Raw genomic sequence first — 18,219 nt, 5'->3', positions numbered from 1 at the left:
TGATTTCCGCGCCGACCTTACGTTAAATAGGCTACGGTAGGCGTAGAAGGTATATTCGAAGCTCGTCGTCGTCGCTACGCGCGAGAGGATGCATATTCGCGGCCTAGCGGTACGCTACTACGTCCGACCTAATGTCCTTAATCGTTATCTCGCGAAGTACGTATATAGCTACGCCTTTAAGTGTAAAGTCCGCTACTATCGGCGCTTTGTTACTATCTATTTTAAGATAAGCGTAGAAGCTCTCGTTTATATTTATAGTCGTATTTTGTTAGACAATTGTAGGTACGCCGCTATACCGAAAGTAGAAGGCCTAAAGGCGGATATCTTTGCCTATCTCTTACTAAAGGTAGGTCTTATTTAACGCGTAATCGGCATTTAAAGGTAGGCTATCGATAGCGGTAAAGAGTAACTATTACGCGCCTTCGAAGGAGCGGCGGTAAACAATAGCGGCTCGAAGGTGTCGACGCGTCTTATTATAGGCCTTACTACCGAAACGACGAGCGACCGTCCGTTAAACGTGTACGTAGCAAAGAAGGTATATTGTACGGTTTCTAAATGCTATGCGAACTGCGCGTCGTTCTACCGCCGAGTCGTCTATTAATATAAATTTAGGTACCTAAATTCTATCTGTCTACGCGCTTATCTTTAATAAGAAGGTAGACACAATATCGCCGTCGTTAGTAGGTAATAGTATATACGCAACCGTACGCGAAATGCCGTATTTGTCCTTTACTATAATAGTATAAAGGAACTAACTAAGATAATTAGTCTTATACGTCGCGTCTATAAATACGATCGTACGATAGGTTTTTAGCAGTTCTATATCGGTTTTAGTCGCCTAAACGACGCTATATATAGTTTCGCTATCGGTCTCGCGTACCGCTAATATATTGTCGCAAAAGAGCCCTTCTATAGTAATATATTAGTAGTTGTTATAATAGAAAACTAAGAATATAAACAAAGGAATTCTAAAGTTTAGAGTGCGGCCTACTAAGGTAAGCTAGAAGCCGGACCGAGGTGTTGCCGTAGGTCCTAAATTATCTTATTAGCTCGAAGCCGAGGCTCTACGGCGCTTCCGCTTTAAGCGAAGAACTTTAGAATCTCGAGATTCTACTACTCGAGTCTAGTATTCGTAGGCAATCGAGTCTAATATCTTCCTCTATCGATTTCTATCGATTTAATAAGTTAGACGAGGCTCCGTATCGATCTATTAGTTAATCGGAGTCTAGATCGGCGGAAAGCGTCGGCCCGCTACGCTTTTTTCTAACTTTAGATAGCAATAGTAAACAATATAACACTTACCTTCTCGATACTAGTTAAATAAGTCTTCCTTCTGTTACTGCTATACGAGCGACGTACCGCCGAGTTTGCTATTCCTATATATCTTCCGAAAGGCTCGCTCTAAGTTACAGATATCGTATTTCTATATCTATCGACCTCCGGCGGTATTAAATAGCTTATACGCTACTAGGTCGTATTCCGCCTTTAGCGCCCTCTATATAGCACTTAGTATATAGCCTTAATAGACCTACCGACTAGCGGTAGTTAAGAGAGCGCCGTAGCGACGAAACACGTCGAAGTTGTCTAGTTAGTAGTAATCGCTATAGTCGTCGCGACTTATACGCTATATCCGATACGCGACAATCTCCTTACTACTACTACCTTCCTTACTATCCTTATTACTTTCCTTATTTAGCGCGTCGCTCGGACTATAAACAGCGATAACCTTTATTAATATAGTGCAATCCTAAGCGCGCTCTATCTTCTTATAGTCTCTCCTTACTCTACGGCCCTTCGTCCTATTACTTTTCTAGTACGGTTGTTTATAGAAGCGATATATATAACGCGTAGTTTCTAGGCCGCTCTTCTCGATATAGTTACGGTCCTTTACCTATATATTATTAATATATAGCTATAGTGTATACTATACTTTTGCTAGTACTTTAATAGAGTTATCGAAGCCTAGAAAGATTAGTCGTTCTCGCTACTCGCGGAGGTTATCGACGTACGGCAACTACGCGTATTTATCGCTTAGCTCGACGAGAACTCGAGACTTTCGAGGGCGACGATAATCGGAGGACTCGGACGCATCTAACGCGTTATCTTTACTAGAATAGACTAATTCGTCCTCCGCTAGTCGTTCTATTAAGAAGTTAGCAATTCTAAGCCGCTACCGGGCGTAATCTGCCTCTATATTATTATATTCTAACGCGAAGTCGCCCTAAGCCTCCGAGGCAAGTATACTACTACTTCTACTATCTCCGATAAGGTTACTAATTAATACAGTATTAGAAGAGATTAAAGGCATAATTTAATTAATAAAGCGCTATCGGAAGAGATAGAATCTACTTATTATAGAGGGCGGAGCGGAGCGACAGCGAGGTTAGAAGGGGTAGTAGGGGTATAGAAAACAAGAACCTAAACAAACCGGAGCGCGTCGACGCGCTAGAGCGGAAGCGTATACAATCTATACCGACCGCCGCTCGCTAAGGTCTATAGAGCCTATTCTCGGTAGGTCAGGCGCTCGGACGCTCTTACGGGACTTTAAACACCTACGTTTTGTCGAGGGACGTGAGTGCGATACAGGTCGCAGCATGCTGCTGAGCCAGCTGACGTTAAGGTATAGCACAAATCCTCGTTTCTGATCCTAGTCTCCGTAGAACAAAACACAAGCCACGGCGTAGCGAGGTGTATTTACATTGGAGGTCGTACCCGGAATCGAACCGGGGTTACCGGAAGACGTATGGCACTGCTTGCGCAGGCCTATTTCAGAATCCGATGTGCTGACCGCTACACTATACAACCGGAGGTGATGTGAGATGGAACAGGGCGCGAAACTCTTCCATACAACATTGCTGCACAATATGTGACGTCATCGTGCATGGCCACGACACGATCCAATCTCATTGTTCTATGCCATCTCACAGCACACTGCTTACAGTTCTACAACCCATTGAACACAATCCTCTATCAATGCCACATCGAGCTCTCAAGAAAGACCCGACTCCGACACCTCCAACGCTTAACGATGACGCTCCCGACATCTTCCCAACTCCCGCCTTACACTCCCAAAACCTGCGCCTCTCCTACGAAATAGCGCGCGGTGAGCAAGGTGTGCTGACCTTCGAGCCCTACAAATCGATTCTGCTGCCTCACTGGCGATTCCGGACAGTGCCGATGGCAGAAGAGTCGTCCAAAACGTTGGAAAGCGCGTTCGAATTCTACGTTGGAAAGAAGGATTTGGTTGGCGCAGATATGGCGAGGAAGTTTCTACAGATGGGGATGACGAGGGCGAAGAGGTATGTATGTTCGTTCGATTGATGACGTGGGATTTCTGAAGGGGTTGAGAGGTGGAGATGCTGTTCTGAAATGGGATCAACGGGATTGGGCTTGCTAGGCACGGTCGTCACGCGCCTTGCATGTCTGTCCTAGGGTCTTTGGAACCTCGAGAAAGAATTGGAACTGGTCGATTGAAAGTAAAGAAGGCAGGCAGTGATGTGATGAACGCGGACCAGGACCATTGCTTGAGCATCGCCGATGAAAACCACTCCGAAATGCTTCACCAACACAACGCCAAGATCATCTTCGCTCCTTAACACTTCCTCACTAACACCTCGTCCCAAGATACGCAAACCACGCCGGCGGTCTCAAATACAAGAAATCCTCCCTCGAAAACAAAAAAGAAGCAAAACGTACCCAACTCCCGAAAAGTACAGGTCACAAGGGTATGGAAGAGAAGCTGGCCGCGAGCGAAGTGTTCCAAAAGGTTTGGAGAAGATGTATTGAAGACGCTGAATACGTTAAGCTCAAGGAGGAATGGCGGAAGGAGAAGAAAGCTTATATACAAGCGGGTGGCAAGGTGGAGAGGCAGGTGTATGGGAGTGGGAAGAAGGAGCGGAAGGATGAAGATATCGACAGTAAGATTAAGATAGAAGATTCAAATGATGATTGAAGCCAGGTGCCGATTACTTGGTCTCATGTCCATTGTGTATGCGCTCCTGAACGCTACTGCGTTGCCGACAGCGAAGTTTCAAGGTCCCATATGCCTTTGATCTTTGCCGCTTGGTCAACTAGGACAACAAGCTTTGTATTGAGGCGTGTGATCGTTGATCTTTGAAGTGCAGTGCTTGCTGCTATGCTTGACAGCCTGAAGTCAGGCCTTGCAAACGCTGGAGCGCAATCACGGTCAGTACGTAATCTCTCATGCAGAGTGGGCCTGGTTTTGGCTGACATCAATCTAGTTCGCTGTTCCGGGATTTTGCATGTGACGCCGCTTGAGACATGCGCACGTACTCGCCAACAACAAAAAATATAGCAACAACACGTCCAGTCCAGCCGTCGCCTGCATTGAATAGCCACTCATCGTCGGCATCGGCGCTTTATACTTCTTCCGCCGACACGAATCCCGCCGTGTCCAGGCCCGCGAGCAACTGCTAGGTGACGCCGTCAAGAACACTCGTCAGAGTCTCTGCTATACCTCCTACGAACTCCCCTCGCCACCATCCTCAACATGCCTCGAAGCACTGATCGCGCGCCGACACCTATGCCATCAACCGACACCCAGTATCGCGAATATGTGCTCAACATCCTCCATGGTTTTTCCAATGAGGTGAAAGCTGCCGAAAACGGGATGTCCGAGAGAGTCATCTTCCTGGCACTGATGGTGTTTCTCTACCATCACCCGCTCTCAATGGTATGGGCCAGTCTGAGCGAGGCGCGCAAAGCCACTCTGAAAAATCAGTGCCACGACGCGCTTCGTGTCGAAAGCGCATCAATTGAGGCGAAGGACTTGGTGAGGAGATGGTCGGACGAGATCTTCCCTGACGGCCTCGAGGACGGCGAGGAGTCTCAGATCGACGAGCAGGAAAGCAGCCCCGGAGCGAAACGTGGCAGGAAGTTGGGCATTGTCATGCTGAGGATACTGCTTGCTCGAGGTTCGAATATGACGATTTCGGAGGAAACCTTGCCGACACTTGCGGCTGGCGTTGACCAATTCCTGGATTCCAATGCGACGCAGGACGAGAAGATTGAGGTGATCGGATTGGCGATGCTGTCGTTCTACGGAGCTTTGTCCTCCAAGAACCTTAAGCCGGCGCTCGCCAGCTTCGCAAATGACCTCGACGCACAGCTCCAGGGAACCGGCCTGCTCCCGGAAAGGAAAGATTTCTACCCATTCAATCTGGTTGACCGAAGGCAGAGACCCTCCCGCGACTTCTCCCCTCCGGCCAACGTCCCAGCCTCTAAGCGCCGCAAGATCACCCATGACCTTGGACTAACACGGCCACCCAGCAGCGACCAGACCGCGTCGTCTGCAGCAGTACATACTCCGGACATGCTGCGCTCGCTATACTTGATGGACATCGAGTTCGGAATGACTGAGAAGGAGGACCGAGAGCTGTTGTACAGTGAGATTTGGGAAGAGCATTTGTGGGAGAAGGGCAGAGGAGAGCGAATTGGGACGGCTCGTTGGGTTGACGCTGTTGAGAAGAGATACCATGAGAGGGCAAATGAGGACAAGCAGCGCCGCTGGGCTGCGATTCTGGCTGATGCGGACGATGAGGGTCGGAGAGTCTTGGTGGAGCAGATCAGGCTGACCCTGCGGGATATGTGCTCGCGTTAGCATATGTGGATGGCATGGCATGGCATGAATTGTAGCGCTGACTTCTCTGTCATTCGAAGCATTTCAATTTATCTTTCTCCAGTGCCAGAATTGTGAGCTCCAATGTAAAGCTCGCGCGGTGCTACGTCTGTTGCAGTCGCGACTGTCTATTATTAGATACGCCTTAGAGCTGCCGTTGTGGGTGATGTAGTTCTGGTACTCACCTGCTCAGCGTTGACTCTCATCTTGCACGAGTTCAAAGCGTTTCATTGACAAGGTCGCTGCCCAGGGACAAGAATAGTATTGTGAGCGTATGGAAGTGGACTCAAGAGCCCTCTCCTGCTGGCATACCATCCCTGAAACTGCTTCGATGAAAGCAGTGGGATGTTGCAGCTATGCTCGTGACTGGGACTGAGCGCGTTGTTCCTTCTCCTCGAGATACTATACTGAAGTCAGCTTTTGTGAGGAGCGAAACAGCGCAGTCACTCACTGATTACATCCCTGCGACATCAGCTTGGCCTTGCAAAGCCGATAAATGTATGAACGGCTGAAAACCAATGCTGTCGCCATCTCTCGATGATCTATTGTGTCTCAACGGCCGGACCACTAGGTTCCGCACGCAGCAGGCAGGCAGGCAGAGGAGTGCGTTGTCGGGAACGCGTGCTTCGGGATGCACACGAAAGCCATGGTCCTAGCAATGCGGTCCGCCGATGGATGATGTGGTACAGTACAATGCAGGAGGTGAAGTCGTGTACCACGGTCTCCGATAATACAACGGTGTTCTTCCCTGGCGCAACCCGAGAGCTTGGGCTATTACAACGACTCCTGAAGTCGATACATCATCAGACATAACGCAGTGAGATGAAGTCGAAAGAGACCCGCCAAGCGCACGCGTCTGAATGCACACCACCCATCCTACCGGCTCCCACAACATCGTGCATTCGTGCTTCTACACAGCGCCGGAAGTCCATTCTTCGACCCGTCGTCAATGGTTTCGCAGTAGTGAGCAGAATACCCGCGCCGGTCGGTCACTATAGAGCTCGAGGTTGAGTACTACAAAGCTGCAGCAACTACTATAGCAGTGCCGGGTTCTTCCGATCAGATTGTTGGTGCGGGGCCTTGCGCATCCGCCTTGCGTGCCGTACTCGGAAGAGGATCCTTAAAGGCGGAATGACGATGATCGAAGAATCCAAGATTGCACAACACGAACAAGCCAGCTTGATAAACTTGGTCCTATGTAACAACACGATTGGCCTTTGGCGACCTTGCGCTTCCGTATGCCGCCGATCGACACCGATAAGTATAAGCTCGTTGTACCCAGTGACGATCATCCGGGACTTGGAAGCGTGGCTTGCATGTGAATGGTCGTCATGGGAAGTGCATAAAAGACTTCCCCCTCCACCTCACACGCCCATGTCCGCACTTTTTCTTTGTTGTCGACCTCAACAACTGACCATCGACGACATTTCTCGCAGGCACCTGTACCAAAAACCTGTTGGAGTTTCAGAATCTTGGATTGACTTTTCCAAATATCGCCATCGACCTTTCTGCACCCTGGACGAGTTCAAGGCATCCTAGCTTTGAAACACCAACCACAACACGCTCAATCTCCTCAGTCTTTTTCACCAAACCTCCGCAAATCTGTCAACGTTTCACAGTCCAATTGCAGGACTACACAACCTCGAACTTGTGAACCAAGCGTGGAGGCCAACACTTCCTGCAGCGACGTTTTCTGTCATAGATTGGCAAGGACTTCCTACCCCCAGGCTACGATCAAACAGGAGCACTACTGTTTTGGACCCCTTTGAGTCAACACATCCAACCAAAACGGGCGAGTTGCGACAAATTTAGTGCCTGGCCGTGGCCTGGTTGTCATATTCATTGCAGGTCAAACCATATCTTTGGGCCGCTTACTTGTAACCCTCGCCAGTACCGGTACTTCCGAGCAAACGATTATTTCTAACGACATGTTGCCGCTTCTCATTGTCGTGCCTTTGGCATATGCTGCACTCTACGTCTTGACGTGAACAACACGAATACACTTGGCCTGAACCAAGCAATCAGATTCGGCACACAAGAGTTCACGGATCAAGAACCATTCCATTCCAATAGTGGTTGCTTGACGGCCGTACTCCTACGAGCTCACTTTACCATATCTGGATATGAACGAGCTGTGCTCCGACTGGCGAACCATCGAAATGCTTCCTGCCTCATCCCGAGACCCTGCACCGGAAGACTATCCGCTTCCACCTTCTCCAATCCTGGACGACCTCTTGCTCATTACGAGATCTAGAACGCCGTCAGGCTGCTCTACTACGTCTTTGAGCACAGAATCCACACCAGACATGCAATTCCGAAGTCGACCGATATCAGACTGTTCGACTACATCCACTGGAAGCGACTCATCAACACGGCGACGACCATTGACGCGGAGGCAAAGCCATTGGTGCGGTCGATGTCACAAAGTCTTCCAGACGTTCCGGACCGGCGATCAAACACCACACGAATGTCAGACGAGCAACGAAGTCACTCCTTCCAAACAAAGAGCTGCTGAGCTGCAACAATTACGAGCTTTCAAGAACTTGGATTTCATTTTGGCGAGGAGAGCAATTGAGATGAGGATGACGCTGGCGATCTAAATTCCTCTTCTTCTCTTCACGACGTCTGGAAAATCATTTTACAGCTTCGGATTGGATTTTTTGCTTAGGGAGGGATGAGGATAAGGATGATGAGTATATACGAATGACGGGACGTACCTTGGCGTGAATCTAACGTGATCTGGCAAGCTAGACATGTCTCTCGTAGATTGGAAGCAATGGAAATACAAGCATTCCACTCCATGTGCCCTTATCAGCCCGTTACATGCGCTCGGCCATCGCCCTTTCCACCTGGGAACTGTAGCCTCGGTCCCATCGGAGCCGCTTCCGCTTGCATGTCGTGATAAACAGCAGACTTCTATCAAACAGACTGAGAGCAGGCCACAAACTGTGCTTGCACCAATCAAGTTGATGTTCACGTCCTGTGTCCCTGGCCTGTAGGAGGTATCTATAACGCCCTCAGTCCAATCTAGCTGCCCCGTCTGACAGGCTATGCGAATTTCCGCCATATCGAGCCTTCGCAGCCCGTTGAGGAGTGGGATGATCGCAATGGGTTATATAGCATTTATCCTTATCTAGAATAGTCGATTCGGCAGGGCATCCTAGCAGTGGGTCTCGAAAATTGTAAGTCGGACGCATTTTTATGCGAAACATTGCTAACTACACAGTTGTACAGGGCATATAACGACATCTTGTATCCTTGCGAGAAGTATGCGCCATTCGATTGTCCTGATACATACGACCCAGAGAAGGATATCACCGTCACCAAGAATTAGAATACTCAAAATTTGTGATTAACCAGCTCGAATGAGCTATAGCCGTTAAGATGGCGAGGACTCCATCGATTAGGCTGGATACATGTAATAATAAGTCCCGAGAAAATGAAGCAACACCATGATCCGGAATCCAACTCAAACAGCTTCCTGGAAAACCCCACTCCCCTCATGCCGCCTATAGTCAACCATCGACTAAAGCAGCGCCCTGATCCCTCGTATTCTCGTCCACAAACGCTCGCTCGCGGTCAAACCTAATAAGCCACATGCATACCACCCCACCCCATACCAGTCAAGCATCCATTCAGTCTCACCTAAAATCTCACAAGCCGCTCATCATCCTTACTCCCATCCCTAAAAGTCACGCTCTTCTACCCCCCTCTCCTACAACTCCTTAAATCCAGAGAGAAGACCCACTTCAATGCCAATTTCGAATGAATGTGGAACGTGTTCTTGGTGTAGTAGTCGGCCGTGAAAGTTTCGCGGATGGCGCGACAGAGCTGAAGGGCTTGCGGGGGCTTGTAGGTTGCGTCGATCTTGATGGGTTCATCGGTAGGAGCGGCGACGACGAGGGAGAAGATTTCGTCGTAGAGTTCTTAGGGGAGGGACTCGAGGTGGTTGCGGAGGCTGGTAGGCATCGCGGTGGTAGAGGCCATAGCGCTTGGGTTGGTTGTGTGAGGATGGTGGTTGAGGGTGGTGGTGCGCTTCTTGGTGGGGGCAGTGGTGGAGGCTATGGCGCTTGTGTTGGTTCTTGGAAGTATGGTGTTTGAGGGTGTGGATGGTGGAAAGCGGTTGATTTGTGAGGTTTGTAGTTGCAGATTAGTGTGGAGAGGTTGATGAAGGAAGGAGCCGAGACTTAGAAGTGATATTTACAGCTCAAGCATGTGAAAACGGGACGGGCCGAGTATTTGTAGGTGCGCACATGCAAGCGGGTCTCACTTGTCGGGGTCCTCATGCTCACATGAATCTCTCTACATACTGCTGATGATGAGTGGCGCAGCATTACTCTGTCACTAGAACCCTGACTGGATCCCTTGCGAGAGATCGCTGTCTCCTTCCAACGCATCTCGGATTCTCGATTCGAACATGTTTCTGGAGAGCGACCGCTCAGGAATTCATGCTCAAAATATCGCACTAATGAATTTGGAAACAGCTCTGATCGTCATCTCGTTGTAGCCGTCAGCTCGCATTTTCTCCCTAACCTGCTCTTTCATGGCCTCCTCTCGAGTCGGGCCGGGAGTCCGGCCTTCCTTGATCGCAACGAAATAATCTTCTTTTGAAATTCCAGACGGCACGATAAGGCTTCCTTTGGGCGTCTCGAAGCGATGCAGGCGTACGGCATAATACTGGGTACTGTTCTTGCTGTGTTGCTCAAGCTGTGTTTCAAATATCAGCGTAGTCCAGTTACCAATGTATTCACCTCATAATCCTTACAAATTTCAATCCCATTCTCAGTGCATTTGAATGTTTCGATTTCAAGCCGTTGAAATATTCTTCAAACGCCTTGAGCTCCTCTAACGCCCCTAAGTTTGAGCAGATCCTGAGATGATTTTCCATGCACATCTTGGCGGATTCAAGATGAGCTACCAGTATGACAGTTGGCGAAGCACTGATCTCATCCATGATCGCACCCAGTGCAATTAAATATGGTGTTCGGTCAGGATTATTCAAAAGTCCTTCTTCCTCTGAGAGCTGGGCGAGTAAAATGCTAGCTTTGATGACTTCCTCGGTCCCCAAGGGCTTTTCGAGCCGCTTCTGGTCGAGCTGTACAGTGGATGGCGAGTGCAGGGCCTTGCGGTGCTGCTGTTCGAAGACGTGGGCGGGCCGAAACGCTTGCAGCGCCGGGCAAAGGGGTGAATCTTGCAAAACTCATAGCCGAGTAGGGCAGAAGGATGGGAGGAGATGGATGAAATGGAAGAGATGTCGATATGTCGATGGAATATGAGGTCGGCACAGACCCCTGCAAGTGCGGTATGCACAGTACTGTGGATACCGGCGAGCAGCCATTCATTTTTCGGCGCTGGCCAATGTTGAATAATGTGAGACATCCTGAGAAGGGAAGCTCCTGACAGTCTTGGCGTGTAGTGATCACTCGAAACTTATGGAGCGCGGAGCTCTAGTCATCATTGATGATGCTTTGGGTGGAGGGCAGGCAGAGAGGCCGCGCAGAGCACAGATGGGAAATCTCGTGGTGGCTGCCGAGTGGGCGCGAGTCATGCGACAAACCTTAATTCTGATCGAGACGGAATATTTTTGCGAGCCTTCACTTTCGCATCGCATCGCAACGCAACTCCACCACCACCACACTCCACACTCCAAGCATACCGCCACCATGTCGGACGCCGAACAGCCCAAGAAGTCTCGCTTCAAGCGCGTCAAGACCAGCGACGACCGATCGAATCCATACCTGGCGCACATGTACAGCGACACTCACAACGGCGACAGCAACGGCGTCAACCTGAATGGAAGTAGCAGCAATGGCGCATCCACCTCCACCGACCTGACCACATGGAAGCGCAATGCGACCACGGCGAAGATGGCCGAGATCGCCGAGAATGGGCCTGCAAATCCATTCACCGGCCTGCCGCTGTCAGAGCGATATTTTGGCATCCTGAAAACTCGCCGAGATCTTCCCGTCCATGCGCAGCGTCAAGAGTTCCTGCACATGTTCCAGAAGACGCAGATCTTGGTGTTCGTGGGGGAAACAGGTTCCGGAAAGACCACGCAGATCCCGCAGTTCGTGCTGTATGACGATCTCCCACAACAGCAGGGCAAGATGGTGGCGTGTACGCAGCCGCGTCGAGTCGCTGCTATGAGTGTTGCCCAGCGTGTCGCGCAAGAGTTGGATGTGAAGCTCGGTGAAGAGGTGGGTTACAGCATTCGCTTCGAGGACATGACTGGCCCGAAGACGGTGCTCAAGTACATGACCGACGGTATGCTGTTGAGAGAGGCCATGAACGACCACGACATGTCTCGATATTCGTGTATCATTCTCGACGAAGCCCACGAGCGAACGCTGGCAACTGACATCTTGATGGGTCTGCTGAAAGAGGTGGTCAAGAGACGCCCGGACTTGAAGCTGATTATCATGTCTGCTACACTTGATGCGCAGAAATTCCAGAAATACTTCCACAATGCACCGCTTCTTGCCGTGCCTGGCCGAACGCATCCAGTCGAGATCTTCTATACACCAGAGCCCGAGCGAGATTATGTGGAAGCGGCACTGCGGACAGTCTTGCAGATTCACGCAACAGAACCAGAGGGCGACATATTATTGTTCTTGACGGGAGAAGAAGAGATCGAAGACGCATGTCGGAAGATCAGCATGGAAGGAGACGAGATGATACGAGAAGCAGGAGCTGGACCGCTGAAGGTCTACCCTCTCTACGGTACCCTACCACCAGCGCAGCAGCAGAAGATCTTCGAGCCTGCGCCTCCACCCTACACAAAAGGCGGCAAGCCTGGTCGCAAAGTCATCGTGTCTACGAACATCGCCGAAACATCTCTCACCATCGATGGCATTGTCTACGTCGTGGATCCTGGCTTCAGCAAGCAGAAAGTCTACAACCCGCGAATCCGAGTCGAATCACTGCTCGTCTCTCCAATCAGCAAAGCTTCCGCACAGCAGAGAGCTGGTCGTGCTGGTCGTACCCGGCCTGGAAAGTGCTTCAGACTATACACCGAAGCCGCATTCAAGAAGGAGCTCATCGACCAGTCGTACCCCGAAATCCTGCGCTCCAACTTGGCCAACACGGTCCTGGAGCTCAAGAAGCTTGGCGTTGACGATCTGGTCCACTTCGATCTCATGGATCCTCCTGCACCGGAGACTCTCATGCGAGCTTTGGAAGAGCTAAACTACCTCGCATGTTTGGACGACGAGGGAGAGCTCACCACTCTTGGCAAGCTGGCCTCAGAGTTCCCACTCGACCCTGCTCTTGCAGTCATGCTCATCTCCAGTCCTGAATTCTACTGCTCGAATGAAATGCTGTCGCTCACAGCTCTCCTTTCGGTACCGCAGCTCTTCAATCGGCCAGCTGCAGCACGTAAGCGGGCGGACGAGATGAAAGCTCTCTTTGCACACGAGGACGGCGATCATCTGACTATGCTCAACGTCTACCATGCTTTCAAGTCTCCGGCTGCTCAAGCAAACCCCAAGCAGTGGTGTCACGACCACTTCCTCTCATACCGAGCACTTCAGCAAGCAGATAACGTACGACTGCAGCTAAAGCGGATAATGGAGCGGGAAGAAATCGAGCTCATGTCGACCAAATTTGACGACAAGAACTACTACGTCAACATCCGGAGAGCACTTTGTGCTGGCTTCTTCATGCAAGTGGCCAAGAAAGATACATCGGGCAAGACATACGTCACTGTCAAGGATAACCAGAGCGTGCTGCTTCACCCATCCACCGTGCTTGGCCAAGACTCCGAATGGGTCGTCTATAACGAGTTCGTGCTCACCAGCAAGAACTACATTCGGACTGTGACTGCTGTCAAGCCCGAGTGGCTGCTGGAAATTGCGCCCAACTACTACGACGTGGACAGCTTCCCGAAGGGTGAGGTCCAGACGAGTTTGCGGAGGACGCAGAACAAGCTGGCGAGACGAAGTGAGCGCGATCGATGAGTCGTTTGAGTAGAGCGACCTGTACACGGTAGCATCCCACATGGGCCTCGGAGCCATGTTGCGATAGAAGAATGAAGAGCACGAGCTCTCGCCGGTGCAGCAGGCGCAGCATCACACCCCATTTCTACTCTCACCCACCCATTGTACTCACAGCTTCGACCAGAACATGTCCATGTGCCCGATCCTCCCACTTTCTGCCGCAACGAAACATCAACAACAGCCAGGGCTTAATCCCATTGCCGGTTTTGGTTACGCTTGCTTATTCACGCAGCCGCACCTCTTGGCGATTGATCCCTGCTACGAGCCCTGGCCCTGCTATCCGGCGACATGGATGGTGCCACTTAAACCGGAAAAGTCGCCTCTTGCGACGCGAACACTGCTTCCCTTCATTAATAAGGAAGCACTTCGCAGCAATGGACGTCTGTAGATGCACACTCGTTCCTCCTCGCCCAAGTGCGCTCTCGGGACAAAATGTATTCCCAATGTCATCGCCATAGCACAATGGGACACTTGATGCTGTGTCTTGTTGCGCTCTCTGTAGCAAGTACTGTCATGCAGCGTAGCGCACCTCCACTGCCGCAAGCAATACAAACTTGCTTGGAGAAAACAGGTATCAAGCGCAGATGTATCATATTTGCCATTATCATTGACCATGTTCCCAGGAATCGCACTGATTTCGCCTTCCTCAACCGACTACAACACGACAGCCAAGTCCCAGAACACCATTTACAACTATCAACCCTCAGCCATTCTCGAACCCAAATCCACGTCCGAGACGGCTTCAATCATCTCCTGCCTCACGTCCAGCGAGGTCAAAGTATCACCCTTCGGCGGCGGCCACGGCTACGCTTCCTACGCTCTCGGCGGAACAGACGGATTCGTAGTCATTGACACCTTGCATCTCAATACAATCAACATCGATCCTGCTGCAAAGACTGTGCAAGTAGGAGCAGGAGTCAAAATCGGACCTCTAGCAAAAGCCCTAGCAGCGCAAAACTTCGCCCTCCCGCACGGGACATGCTCCAGTGTAGGCATAATCGCACACGCCTTGGGTGGAGGTTGGGGCTTCGGAAGTCGTAAATGGGGCTGGCTTCTCGACCACATCATCTCCATAACTCTCATAGATGCCTCAGGCAAGACCAGAACTATCCATGAGAAAAGTATGGGTGACGATCTGGATATCTGGTGGGCAATGCGAGGCGCAGGAGCAAATAATTTCGGGATCGTAACCTCCATGACACTCTCCATCGAACCCGCTCCAACGAAAAGCGTCAACTTCAAAACAATCCTCCAAACAAATCTCGAATGCGCAAATGCTTTGATCGTGTTGCAAGAACTCGGTCTCAAAAAAGAAGGTATATCAGACGCTTTGCCCGTCGAATTCGGAGCCCAACTACTCATGTACGGCGAAGATGGTGGCGATCCAGGTGCTTGCTCATTCGCAGGCCAGTATCTCGGTCCTCTGACCGAACTCCGCAAAATCGAATCTCAGATCTCATCAAACCTGAAATCTCGCGGCGTCAATATGCCTGCCTTCACCGCCACAGAATTCTCTTCCTGGAACGACGCACTCGTCAATCTCATGGGCGATCTTGACGCGCCACCGAATAAGGTTCCATACTACGCTCAGAGCTTGATGGATGATGGATCGCCGGGATATTCCATCGACTCCGCGAAGAAGATTGTTGAAGCGATGCAGAAAACCGTCAATGTTTCCGACTCTGGCACCTCTCTATCCTTTGACCTCAACGGTCCTTCCGCAGGGACGAATGGCGAACAACCCAATGGGAATGCCGTCTGGTACGACGCCGGCAAACGTAACGCCCTTTTCCTCTCCCAGATCTACGTATACAACTATCCAGGTTTCGACAAGCAAACTGAACAAGACGCTATAAACAAAGCTGTGGATGACGTGAACCAAGCCGTACGAGACGCGAACCCAAACTCCACCTGGGGCGCATACGTAAATTACATCGATCCCCGACTCGAAAACTGGGAACAGATGTACTACGGCCAACCGCCCATCATCAAAAGATTAAAATCCCTCAAAACCAAAACCGACCCGAATACCCTCTTCGACTACCCCCGAGGTCTAGCTCACGCTCGAGATCCATAGATGTATATACATCATCCAATCGTATCCCCTTCCCTCCCATCATCCTCATGCATCTCATAAAACTTCTGAATCTCCTTGAACTTCCTCACCATTCTCGCCGGAGGCCCATAATCTTCAGGAATCCTCATTTGCTCAAAAAGTCTCCGATCGATGGAATGTTGTTCTTGAAATTTCACAATGGCATCGAAATTTGCGCATTTCTTGTGGATGTTGAAGTCCGGGTAGGGGTAGGGGAAGGTATCGGTCTAGACAAAATCAGCCAGCTGTGGGCTTCAAACCCCCGCCCCCAAACCTACCCAAATATGCGTATAAACATCCCAACTCGCCGAACACATAATATTCTGCAACAAATACCACAAACAATGACTTAAATGCAATTCCTCTTTTTCTCCGCCGCCTCCCCCCCAACCGTCCCCTTTGTAGATCTGCTTCCTCAATCGATCCAAACAGTGCACTTGATGCAACACATCTAACCGTCCGGCATACATCTCTTCTCCATCAAAGCTTGCGTTGAATTTTGCGGTCTTGGAAGGATTTTTCCCCGCGGCGATGACGTCTGCGCGCGAGATGGGGATGGGGTCGGTGGAGGAGATGGCGGCCCAGGCGGCGTCTGCTTCGGGGCCGGGGGAGCGGTAGAGGGAGCCGGGGGTTGAGGGGAGGATGAGGAGTTTTGCGTCGATTGTGGTTGGGGTTGGGGAGGGGAGGGGTGGGAAGATTGCTGGTGGGAGATTAGTTGGGGTTGTGTGAGGGATGGGGAATGGAATGGAGTGGAATTTTACATTTGGATTTTGGTTGGTGCCGGATCTTGTGGGGGTTTGGGAGCCAAGGTTGGGTTGATGCGAGGAGGAGGATGAGGCTGGAGGATAGGAAGAGGACGAGACTGATTCGGTGGAGGGTTCGGGCGGTTTGGAGGGCGGTTTGGGATTTTGTGATGGGGTCTTCTTCTTCTTCGGCGTGGTCGGTACGATTCTTGACGTCTCGGGGTTTCTCATGGCTTTGGATTGGTTTGTACTGCTGTCGGGAGAGTCTTCCGAAAGGCAATGTCCACTCGAACATGATGGCTGTATTCGCGTTGGAAGTGGGTAAGAAAGCGGAGTGAGTCGTGAAGACGAAAGTCGTTAGTTCTGAATGGGTTCGAGTTCTTATCTAGGTTACTCTGCGGTGCCATAATGCTCGGCGTTCAGCTCCCTGTAGAAGTAGGTACCGCATGCATGATGTGGGTGTTTCGTGGCGTGACCATAAAGACAGCTACATTTTCAGCAATGAGCGAGCCGCCTGTCTCGAATTCCATTTGATATGTTGCTCTGGCATCTCAAAGATACAAGCAACTAGAATGAGGTCTATATTGCAGTTGAAATGGTCGAAGGGAGATGTATGTTCTCCAGAACAGTGGAAGCATTTACCATCTGATCTCACGATCGGAGCAAGGGTCAGTTGGTCAGAGCTCTATCCAACTGCAGGGATCCGCACAAGGCTGTGACCAACCAGCCGTCTCACCAAGACCGCATCACGATATTTATTCATTACGCCGACTTATCAGCTCTTGAATATCGTACTCATTCATCCACTGATCCTGCTGTCCTTCAATCGACGAGACATTCACATAGATCTTTCCTCTCGTGAACAGTCTCCGCTCCAACTGATATCCTGCAGCTCCCGTAGTAACTTTTGAAGCCGGTTGTCGAGTTGCTGTATGTCGGTGCCCCGGGATCCAGCTATGGAAGTTTGAGGTGCTATAATCGACAGTTCGGACGTTTGAGAGACTCTGACTTGAAGATAGTCGAATTGTATAGCTGACAGGCCAGCATTGGAGAAAAGACAGGATCAGGTGAAGTGATTGCTTTCGAATTTGGTATCAGTGGTACGCAGAAGACAAGCTTTAGTTACTAAGCAGAAATCAATAATTACGGGGGAATGGTTGAACCAAGAATCCACCAAACTGTGAAATAGCCACCTCACCCACACCGGATACAGTTTCTAAAATGTGGAACTCCCAGCGCTCTTCCAATTGTTATCTTCAAGATAGTCATTACATACAACCTGAAGACCAACAGCGAGTGCCAAGACTCCGCAAGGCTGTGACGGCATGATAGCAAAACTATCATGCTTCCCCTCCGCAGCGACTATACATCGAACGAGTCCCTCATATAGGTATCTTTTTGGACAACTCCCAACCGTCGCTCGCACTCAACAACCTCATCGCCTCACTCTCTATCACCTTCCCTTTCTCATCCTGCTGCACACCAAACTCAGCCCTAATCACACCCGACCGAACTTGTAATCCAGCCTGAAGAATATCACGTCCCACGTTCTCTAGGGCTCCCGAGAACCATTGTAGTCCGCGCAACAACGGTTTAGTCGACGCCCGACAATCCTTGCAAGGCTGAAGAATGACCGTCGTAAGCATTGTCTGGATCTCTTCAGGCAGACTTCTGAGCCAGTCCATAAGCGGCTCGGTCTTGACCAGGCATGGTTCCTTGATGATGAAAGTTGAGTGGCTGAAGTAGTCT

The 18,219-nt window shown here is 50.4% G+C and overlaps 6 protein-coding genes and 1 non-coding gene across 7 annotated transcripts; 5 read left to right on the top strand and 2 right to left on the bottom strand.

Annotated features, from left to right (window-relative positions):
- Nucleotides 1-2,703: 2,703 nt before the first annotated feature.
- On the bottom strand, nt 2,704-2,805 carry MYCFIDRAFT_t68. Its single transcript has one exon. It is a non-coding gene; the product is annotated as a tRNA-Gln (tRNA).
- Nucleotides 2,806-2,973: 168 nt separating this feature from the next.
- On the top strand, nt 2,974-3,952 carry MYCFIDRAFT_43719 (uncharacterized protein; the record flags this gene model as incomplete). The annotated part of the gene is made up of 2 exons (XM_007932370.1): nt 2,974-3,299; nt 3,625-3,952. 2 exons carry the CDS (start codon nt 2,974-2,976, stop codon nt 3,950-3,952), a joined length of 654 nt encoding a protein of 217 aa, XP_007930561.1.
- A 2,223-nt stretch (nt 3,953-6,175) lies between these two features.
- MYCFIDRAFT_179028 (uncharacterized protein) lies at nt 6,176-7,407 on the top strand (the record flags this gene model as incomplete). The annotated part of the gene is made up of 6 exons (XM_007932995.1): nt 6,176-6,429; nt 6,457-6,626; nt 6,661-6,735; nt 6,765-7,031; nt 7,075-7,288; nt 7,323-7,407. 6 exons carry the CDS (start codon nt 6,176-6,178, stop codon nt 7,405-7,407), a joined length of 1,065 nt encoding a protein of 354 aa, XP_007931186.1.
- A 283-nt stretch (nt 7,408-7,690) lies between these two features.
- MYCFIDRAFT_212501 (uncharacterized protein) lies at nt 7,691-8,432 on the top strand. Its single transcript, XM_007932994.1, has one exon. The coding sequence runs from the start codon at nt 7,762-7,764 to the stop codon at nt 8,236-8,238; it is 477 nt and encodes a 158-aa protein (XP_007931185.1). The 5' UTR covers nt 7,691-7,761; the 3' UTR covers nt 8,239-8,432.
- A 2,869-nt stretch (nt 8,433-11,301) lies between these two features.
- MYCFIDRAFT_60422 (uncharacterized protein) lies at nt 11,302-13,713 on the top strand (the record flags this gene model as incomplete). The annotated part of the gene is made up of 1 exon (XM_007932422.1): nt 11,302-13,713. The coding sequence occupies one exon, from the start codon at nt 11,302-11,304 to the stop codon at nt 13,591-13,593; it is 2,292 nt and encodes a 763-aa protein (XP_007930613.1). The 3' UTR covers nt 13,594-13,713.
- A 393-nt stretch (nt 13,714-14,106) lies between these two features.
- Nucleotides 14,107-15,709, top strand: MYCFIDRAFT_43519 (uncharacterized protein; the record flags this gene model as incomplete). Its single annotated transcript, XM_007932349.1, has 2 exons — nt 14,107-14,203; nt 14,256-15,709. The coding sequence occupies 2 exons, from the start codon at nt 14,107-14,109 to the stop codon at nt 15,707-15,709; spliced, it is 1,551 nt and encodes a 516-aa protein (XP_007930540.1).
- A 68-nt stretch (nt 15,710-15,777) lies between these two features.
- MYCFIDRAFT_101736 (uncharacterized protein) lies at nt 15,778-16,371 on the bottom strand (the record flags this gene model as incomplete). Its single annotated transcript, XM_007932993.1, has 2 exons — nt 15,778-15,954; nt 16,006-16,371. Coding segments are annotated over 2 exons (543 nt in total), but the record flags the coding sequence as incomplete, so codon positions are not given.
- Nucleotides 16,372-18,219: the final 1,848 nt, after the last annotated feature.

This window comes from Pseudocercospora fijiensis (genome assembly GCF_000340215.1).
Source record: "Pseudocercospora fijiensis CIRAD86 unplaced genomic scaffold MYCFIscaffold_9, whole genome shotgun sequence".
NCBI classification, from domain to species: Eukaryota; Fungi; Ascomycota; class Dothideomycetes; order Mycosphaerellales; family Mycosphaerellaceae; genus Pseudocercospora; species Pseudocercospora fijiensis.
The sequence above is the reverse complement of the archived record's forward strand: the minus strand, read 5'-3'. Positions and strand labels throughout refer to the sequence as shown.

Coding starts and splice junctions, on each gene's coding strand:
- MYCFIDRAFT_212501 (XM_007932994.1), top strand. CDS start 7,762: ATGAACGAGCTGTGCTCCGACTGGCGAACCATCGAAATGCTTCCTGCC.